General features: G+C 40.1%; 1 protein-coding gene and 1 pseudogene across 4 annotated transcripts in view; both read right to left on the bottom strand.

Annotated features, from left to right (window-relative positions):
- Window positions 1-622: 622 nt before the first annotated feature.
- LOC138046024 (uncharacterized) lies at window positions 623-1624 on the bottom strand (annotated as a pseudogene).
- A 2714-nt stretch (window positions 1625-4338) lies between these two features.
- LOC138045377 (transcription initiation factor TFIID subunit 2-like) overlaps window positions 4339-9458 on the bottom strand; it is a 24633-nt gene continuing 19513 nt past the window's right edge. For all 4 annotated transcript variants that reach the window (XM_068891852.1, XM_068891853.1, XM_068891854.1 and 1 more), the window contains 8 exons: window positions 9401-9458; window positions 8755-8824; window positions 7974-8078; window positions 7547-7646; window positions 7397-7468; window positions 6892-6970; window positions 6567-6655; window positions 4339-5191 (listed from right to left, as the gene is read on the bottom strand). The exon at window positions 9401-9458 is cut by the window's right edge and continues 4 nt beyond it. In XM_068891852.1, coding sequence (XP_068747953.1) covers window positions 4991-5191; window positions 6567-6655; window positions 6892-6970; window positions 7397-7468; window positions 7547-7646; window positions 7974-8078; window positions 8755-8824; window positions 9401-9458 — 774 coding nt within the window. In that variant the 3' untranslated portion in view covers window positions 4339-4990. The remainder of the gene's footprint in view (window positions 5192-6566; window positions 6656-6891; window positions 6971-7396; window positions 7469-7546; window positions 7647-7973; window positions 8079-8754; window positions 8825-9400) is intronic.

Here is a 9458-nt window from a genome sequence, read left to right as displayed (position 1 = left end):
TGCAACAATAACAATCTTTTTGGGGGCAAATCCTGGGCCAGTTACTCAGAGATGAATAGCAAACAAGGCTATTCTTTGTTTTGTTTGAGTAACCAATCAGAGCATGCCTTCAATGCTATCCACTGTTTTAGTATATACTAATACAGAATATTGGGCAAATGTTATTGGAGTACAAGGAAACAAACAGGAGCATGAGAATCATTGTGTGATGCATTAAACCAACCCGAAAAGTTATGAGTACAAAATTAAAGAATATACTCTTTTTTTTTTTATAAGAACGTCTAATTTTAGAGCTGAGGCTGAACATTCCTATAAATCTTAAATTTACATGGTGTAGTTTTTTAAGAAATCAATGCAGACATGACCAGGAAACCTATCAAAGTGCTTGCTTTGATGGTGTTGAAGTTTAATATTTTGTAACGATGATTTATGAATGAGAACTGCTCGTTATTAAAAACTGAGATGTGTATCATGCAATAAGAAAACTATCATTATGTTACACAAAATATGCCCTTAATTACTATCACAAACAAACAGGTTCACAGATGGGGTAAACAATCGTTTTATTACGCTAAAACCTTAGCACCTGACAACCCCAAACCCAAAGGGGAAAATAAAAAGGTTAAGGAGTGGGTGAAAGTCTGCTTGTGATTGAATTGAGGATTTTAAATTTATTGGCGGTGGACAGAGTGAGATAAACTAAATAAGCATCACTCTTCCAGTCGCCTTGTGCTTTAATAAATGCTGTAGGTGCTTCACGGCAGAAAGCAAAGGTCGCACCACCTCTACGAAAGCTATGCGAGGAAAAGTGCGCCGGAAGGACACCAATAGCCAAGAGCGATGCCTTAGTAAAGGCGTTATACTGGTGAGCCAGGATAGGCCTATAAGCGCCCTGCGATTTACAAACAAATAAAGGAGAACTAGGTGGTAGCTGGACACTGGCTAAATACTGTTGGAGCGCAGTCACCGGGCAAAGAGGAGAACCCGGAATACGGGGCAAGGGAATTTCTAACTGCCGCTCGCGAAATTGTATAGTCTTGGTATGTGTGATACGTAACAAAGCCCCCTGTGAGATGAAAGTGACGTTAGATGGTGTTAAGTGACAAGCCTGCGGATCGGCGATGTCGGACATCTTATAGGGCACTAAATTGGATATCCGCAAGAACGAAAAGAAAGCTACTAAAAACAAAGCGCGCATACAAACATGCAAATGATTGTGGAAATCGAATTGACTTAATAATTTTAAAAGAATCTCAATAGTGATCGGTTCCGGGCTACACAATCTCCCAAAATCCGACGTACCGCGCGTTTGGCAAGATAAACATCATAATTTTGAAGGAAAGTGAGACTGGCCCCAAGCAAGCGATTAATGTGCATGATTATTCCTAAATAATTGCTTTCAAGGAGTCTTACAAGGAGTACAAGAAAACAAACAGGAGCATGAGAATCATTGTGTGATGCATTAAACCAACCAGAAAAGTTATGAGTACAAAATTAAAGAATATACTCTTTTTTTTTTTAGAGCTGAGGCTGAACGTTCTTATAAATCTCAAATTTACGTGGTGTAGTTTTTTAAGAAATCAATGCAGACATGACCAGGAAACCTATCAAAGTGCTTGCGCATTCCGCAACTTAGCTGATACGTAAGAAAAAAGAGAACTAAGACCATAACTGGTTGTTCCAGGTTTATTGAGGAACAGAATGTAATTTCCGCGAAGATCATGCATAAGAAGAGGACGGGAGAGAAAACGTATTTTTCATATAAGCAGAAAAACATTTTTTTTCAAAAAAAAAAAGCAAAACAAAAAAAAAACAAAACCACATACTTTTATCAAGTAATATGAGGAAATTTTGAATGTGCGTATTGCATAGAGACGTCGAGCTTGACTTTCGTAGTAAGAGGACAGGTAATCTGCAAATATAAATATAGTTATCCTCTTATTTACATTATTATACCGTTTCTTTGACACGAGAATTACAGCGAAATGAAAGCACAACTTTGTCGCGAATTTTCTATGATAAAAACTTGTTCAGAAATCCAAAATCTACGTTAACAGCACACACCAGGCCTACTCCTGAGTACCTGGCTAGAAATCATTTCCTCTGGCCACGCTTCAGCCATTGGATGAGGGCCAGTCTCGTGCTTCTTAAGTTGTCTCGCTCATGCCCAAGAAGAATTCTGGGTAATTCTGCGATTCCATGACAAGGGAAAACTCCCGATTCTCCTTTCATAGTTTTTTTCATAAGTGTCGGACCACCCAGTCCTACCAGCAAAATAACGCATCGATTGAAGGTTTTAGCTTTCAAAACTTGCCCAGATTGTGTCAGTAGGTCCTGGAATTCGTCCACAGAAAGGCCAGAGAGACAACTTCACTGGTGAACCGCCATGTTTACAACAGAGCATTTTAGGCGTCCTAGTCTGCATGAAACCATCTCTCGCCTCTGTTTTCTTTTAAAGGCTTGCCTTTACCCCACATTCTGGCTTAATGATGCCAGCCTGGTGGCTTCTGTAGACGAAAATGGCCTGAAAAGGCAGTTTTAAAATGATTACCTACCAGATTTGAGCCAATTCGCTCGCTCCCTGTCGGAACACAAACGGTTGACATTTGTCACGTGATGCTCGAACATGAGCCCACATATACTGAATACAGCATATGTTTCAATTAGGTAAGTACTTCATGTAGCCCTTAATATTATGAATTTAAATTTAGGTATTTATAGTGTATTTCATAATTAGCCCTATATACCCATGTATAGCCTTAAAGGGGTATTAAGGGGTATACATGGGTATATAGGGATGATATAAGGATGTACGTAGGTATATTGGGGGTATATTGGGGGTATATATTGTATATAGGGGTATATAAGGGTATACGTGGGTATACAAGGGTATATAGGGGTAAAGAAGGGTATACATGGGTATATAGGGCTAATTATTTAAAGACACTATAATATACGCGTTGAGATACATTATAATTTAAATACACTATAATAGGGGATACATGAAGTACCTAGGCTCGTCCGCGACAGGACGCGTTCGATTGACCGTATTCCGGAAGAGGAATACATGGAATATAAGTTAGAAATCCTTCGTTCTTAGGGAGATTCACATTAAAATTTTCAAATAGCTGCTAAAATGCTACTTTAAACATATTTTTGATATCCTTGCTGCTTCGAAACGCGCCAAACATACCGTTTTAATCATCACTCCACGTATTCTTATTCCGGAATAGAGTCAATCGAACGCTGCCTTAAATTCAACCCATTCTCTACCCCTGAATTGGCGATAATCGTTGATCTAAATTTACTATTATCGTTAATTTAGAAGACTGAAAGTTTGATTTGGATTATGGGAAATGGCCCTAATTTTTTCAAACGCCAACCTGAGAACTTCGTCACGGCACCACTTGACCCACAGGCAGCCCAAGCTTGGTTCACGATTTATAGAGTTTATATGGGAAAATATACTTTTAGCTTATAAATGCTAAAATAAGCTGTAAATTCACTTACATCTACGTACAGTTGTCCTCGTCTTTTCTGTGAAATCGGAGGGCAAACTGTGTCCGTTTTAGAGGGGTTTGTGGCTTACGGATTTTTACGATATCGTTAGTTGTCATTTTCCCTCATAAAGAGAATAAAGGCTGGTGACTCGCGGCGACCTCGTCCCACAAATTTCTCTCGCATCAAAAAGCAACGGTCCGAATCGCCATAAAAACACCACAGCCTTAAGGCCAGACAAATTTCCTATCACATCAACTCCATTCCGGGACCACACAGTGATTTTTGGCGGATAAATTCCAAATAATGTTCGGCTTTCTATAATCTTCCCATGCGCTAAGCCAAATGTGTAGTTACGGCCGTTATAGCTAGCTTGATGGCGATCATATTACGTTCTGCACTCTCATTGGACAATTTGAAACACCCAGTCAATGAGAGAATTAGAAATCAACGATAATCGTTACTTTAGAGAGGAGATCATGTTGCTTAAATTGGTAATTTGTAGCCAGAGTTTTAACCATTCACCGAAAATTCCCAGAAGTTTGGAACACGATCATTTGACTACGAACACAGAAATTTTTTTGAACACCTTTAAAATCTCATCGATTTGTCGCAAAGTTCTATTAATATGGAATATTTCAAGTCATGTAATTGTCATCTGTCCGTATTTGAAAAGCGATAATTGGTTGATTAATGTCAACATTTGTCCCCAATTGTTGCTCCAGTGCTAGAACCACTTAACACTTAAATAAAGTTCCTTTCCTTTCCTTTTCAAATAAAATTCGATTAGACCTAAAAGAGAACGCACATTTTAACTCGAGTCATACCCAACATCGTAAATATGTCTCTGAATTTTTTATTCATTTTTTGTTACAAAACAAGAACAAGTGATAAAGAATTTTAATAAAGTTAAAAGCAATTTGTACATTTCCTCTAGGGATGGTTTGAAGAGTTTTTCACTGCTCGGCTTTTACACGACACCCTGAGTAAGATCAATGTCGACTAACAAGGTATTAGCCTTCTTTTAGTTCAACGCCCCTATTTTCGGTTTGCACCTCTATGGATGGCGCAAACAGATGACAAAAATCACAAGATTTGAGATGAGTTGCAAAAAAACTTTTTGTCCATCGTTTCAATATTACAAAGTAACCGCTTTGTTGCGAGCCTATGTCTGGCACTGGCCATGCGTTTCTGGGAAAACTTCCAGGGCCCATTTGTTCAAATTCCTAACTAACCCAGTCCGAGATTACAGGAAACTTAAATTGCAGGTTATTTACTACTCAAAAGAAGTTGCCACAAGTTTCAGTCTTCAATTTGGACTTTAAAAACCTTTGCTTTCCTTCAGCTCAAAATTACGCGGTTAAGGCTTTTTTGACGAGCAAAATTCAAACCTCAGTTGGTCTTTCATCGAGAATTAGTGTTGATTGGCTTTTGAACAAATGGGCCCAGAGCCTTGGAAGACGGTCTGAAAAAAACCTCGCTTTGAAGAGGACTACAAAAGACTGGCATCGAACATAAGCGGCGAATCATAATTGCTGCTACTGGTGCTTAGCTTCCTTTTCTCCCGGTCATCTTTGTGTTTATTTTTCTTTTTCTTCTTCTTGTGTTTTTTGCGGTCGATCGTGCTGCCGTCGGGATCAGGTTTGATACGCATTTCGCCTCCACTTTCAGCGCCACTCTCTTCACCTCCAATCTAGAATACACCAAAGAATAACAGGCCTTACTCCGTTTAAATTTGAATGGGTCAGTTTTCTCTACAGAAACAGTAAAAAAGGAAGTCGAAATTAAGAGAGAAGTGGTACACACAGTTATATGGACAATTTAAGCAATTTTCTCTTATAGACACCGGCCGGACACATTGCGTGGCATCAACGGGATTCTCACCTATGACCTCTGTGATGCCGGTGCAATGATCTACCAATAGGTGTCTAAAAGAGACCATTTTCGAATTCTCACAGCTGGACTGGATCTAGCATGAAACGGAGGCTAACGCGGGTAAATTAATTTGCATTTGAAAAGAGTTGCCCGAATTAGCCTCCATTTCATGCTAGATCCAGTCCAGCCGTGAGAATTCGAATTTAAGAGTCCTATCAAGTGCGAAGATCTTTTTCTCTTTCGTCCATAGCTCGCACTTCAAATATAGACATTTTATCATTATCAATAATCGAATCCTTTCACGGGAATAGATGAGTCCGACAAATTGACCAGCTCCCAACCGTGTAGCTTCATAGCTCAGTTGGTGGAGCATTGCACCGGCATCACAGAAGTCACGGGTTTGTGAACCCCGTTGAAGCAACTTAAATTTTTCAGGTGTCTATAAGGTGTCCAGGAAAGAGCGAGGATCATTTCTCTCTTTCGTCTATGGCCCGCATGTGTTGCCCACGGGTACTCTTAGTAATAAAACCACAAACACGTTGCACTTCAAGCATTGTATTTTGTCGCTCCACAAAACTCATACAATCTTTTTTTATTTAACATCGTCCTCGTGTAAATTGTCCCGGATGTAAAAACGCTACGTCATATGTCACGCGTCACGCATGCCACGTTTACACCCTAACACATGCACTTCAAATATGTACATTTCTTTCAGAGAACAACAGTATTGCGCTGTCTGGGCTCCCCAAAATAAAACCCGGGTCATGCTTATTGAGTGGTACGATGTTTCAAGTATGGGCTAAAAATTAGAAATTTCCCTCTGTGTGCTCATGTTCGAGAGTTGGTCGTTTCACGCACAGATATGCAGTGAACGTGAACGAAGTACAAATGTTCCATACACAGGCACAGAGCCATTGTTTACTAATTCAAGAGCCCATGACTCGGAGTGAACAACTTCCATACTAAACCTATGTCACAGCATTTTTACAGACCGACGCCGTGACAGGAATATAGGGCCGTGTTGTTCGTTCCTAATCATGGGCTCCCGCTAAATTGATGTTGTAGATTTGTGGCATTTTTTAACATCGCTGTTGTTGATCTTCAGGTCTCCACAATCAGCGTATTAAGCGGTCATCATTTCTAAGGACAGTCAACCAAACCTGGAGAGAAATGAAAACTATAACATGAGGTACCTTAATCTTAACGCGAAGTTTGCTGGCATCGGAATTCGCAGACTCAACACTCATCGGCGTGCCAGGTTGAGAATCCAAATGACTAAGATCTGTAGCAATAAAAGGGAGAATAACTGCTGGAAAGAATGCATATCAAACAATTAATACGAAATGCTCAAAACGTCTAATTAATTGTATCAGTAAATTACTAAATTGCAGCAAATGGTTAAACCAACTGCGAGATGCGGGCCGGCGTTTTCCCGCGCTTGAAGCGGACTGCGCTCATTTGACCCGAGTTATGATTGGTTCATTTGATTGGCTGCATCCGCTGTGATTGGCTACAAACCTGGTGGTGACGCTGCTCGAGATGCCTTTCGTTTGTGGCTTTTTCTTGATGTTGTGGATTCTTCTCCGCTCACAGATCCCTAACAAAGAAATCCACGTTAAATCAACTGAGGACGCAAAAGTAAATATAATGCATTCAACTTTAAATTCAATAACCCCCGACTTTTACCAAGGCCTTCGATCTTCCAATGATTTAAGTTGCTTTTTCCTTTTCTTTTACCAAAAAAATTCCCCTGCTTGGAAATATTATGCAAAGATCTTTCGTCCCTCGTTCCCTACACTGAACGAAAAACAAAAACGCTTAAATTTGTTTGCAAAACGAGTATCATTTTCTACGCCTGTCCATGGCGTTTTCACATTCTGATTCCATGATAATTCCAAACCCAGAAACTGAATTTCTCAAAATCCATAATTTCCCATTGAGTTTGACAACCCGTTGGAAGCCTGATCGTATGACAACAAAACTGTTGTTTTCGACAAGACATAAAAAGCTGCAAAGAACTAACCGGAGACGCGGGTGGTGGAAGGGGAGATAAGCTCATTATCTTCCGTTCTTTTAAGTCGATCACAATACCCATCTGCAAATAAGAAACAAAACAAATATTTACTCGTTGAAATGGAGGGAACTTACTTTAGGCTTACACTAAAAGACTCACCCCCTGCGGAGGAACACAGCTCGGAGTGAGGCGGCCCCATAATGCATTGTACAACTCCACACCATCTTGTCTGAGCCGAGCGTCCACTGAGAAACTGGAACTAGAGGAAATCGCAATCATGACATGTGCGAATGCGTTTCAACAGATAAATAGATGAATTTAGTCTGGAACCGGAGAGAACACAGTACCTGTTGATAGCACTGGGCCAGTCGAGTTAAATGGTTCGTAGCCGTTGAGAGGAAAACTTTGATAGTGTCTTAATACAAGGTAAGTAGCCGAAATTCAAACGAATCGGGAAAATTCTAATTTTTACAAACACACAAACACATATCGAGTAAACAAATGACCAAGGGCTGTGCTCTCGATGTTCCCAATTGTACTAATATAGAAGCATAACTAGCCTTAACGCCTTTAGACGACAACTCACTTGATTAATCGCCACAAACGTTCTACCAAATCAAGATTATTCAGACGAGAGTCTGACTTCTTTGAGAATGGAGGATTCTTCGTTAACGAACACAATGTGTAGTGTCTGTAATGGGAAGAAAAACATGTCTCAAGTCGATTAAATCCAACTCAACTTCGGGAACACATGATTGATTCGAAAAAACTGTTTGCTATGAAGAAATTATTAAACGAGGCTGGAATGAGACGGATAACACAGTAACACAGACAAGAAGACAATGTAATAATTCACGTTTTAATTTTCAAAATATTAGCCAAGCAATTACCATACTGCCTATTGAGCAACATTTGGTACCTTCTTACTCGTTCCCTTAAAAGCCACTTCTACCAAAGTTGGATCTGGATTTGTTAAAACCATGTGCCGAAAGCTGACCAGCATTATTTTCCGGTCAGAAAAGTTCCGGACACATGTTCGCCTGATTGCGTTAAAGCAACTATGGTTAACTGAGCGTTGATGGTCATTGAGCTTAATTAAACCCGAGGCGTTTTTGAGCCACTGACGGATACTTAAGTGGACATTTCGTATGTCAGGACTGCACTGTCTCCCAGATTTTTGAAGAAATGGTCTCTAGGAGAGTAACGATGCTAACCAATATAAATGTAGTAGACTCAAGACATGTTGAAAAGGAAAACAGCTCACTTCCGGCTGCCGTGGCTCAAAAAAGAACGCAATTGAGAAAAGCAAAATGTCTTTATGTGGAACCGCAATGCATGTAAACTGCTAACAAAGAGGAATGGCTCACCTTATAAAAGGCACTGGATCATTTTCAATCAATTCTATTAAGTAATTTAGTCCTCTCTCAAGGCTCTCAGCTGAAAATCAAATCAATGATCTCCGTAAACAAATAAGATTCAAATGAGGTGGGTGTGGCCCAATTGGTATGCGCATGCTCAGGCTTTAAGTCACGTTCTGACGACACCGCGGCAAAATGAGTGCGCATGCTCTGCTTCGAACACATTCGAGAGGTCGTGAGAACGGACCGTTCTGACAACAAACTCACGGTATTTCTCGAGTCGAGTGCAATTTAAATGACCTTTCCGTTAACGTCACCGTCTTAATTTTCAACCTTCTGATTGGTTGAGACGGAGGGCATTTTTCCTTAATCAAGAGGGTATGATTACTTGATCCTCATTGGTTAACAGTTGCTTATCCAGAGCAAGCAAAGTTACAAGGGAATCTTCTTCCAGATTAAACCACTTTTTTGTCCACATTACAATTTAAGCGCTATTTCTGTTGACAGCAACGAGTTATTGAGTTGAACTTCAACCGAATGGGAACGTGTTGATTGTCATTTGTCGCGGCACTGAACGGGCTTCCCTCAATCATTTTGCTCTTTATGTGATGAACATGTAGTCGCAATGTGCACTCGTGCAATTACATATACCCACTTTTCGTGAGGTCCACGAGACAGTCAATAGCTGCAAGACGAATATCTTCAAAATGGCC

This window comes from Montipora capricornis, chromosome 4 (assembly GCF_036669925.1).
Source record: "Montipora capricornis isolate CH-2021 chromosome 4, ASM3666992v2, whole genome shotgun sequence".
NCBI classification, from domain to species: domain Eukaryota; kingdom Metazoa; phylum Cnidaria; class Anthozoa; order Scleractinia; family Acroporidae; genus Montipora; species Montipora capricornis.
This window is presented reverse-complemented; position numbering and strand designations above follow the sequence as displayed.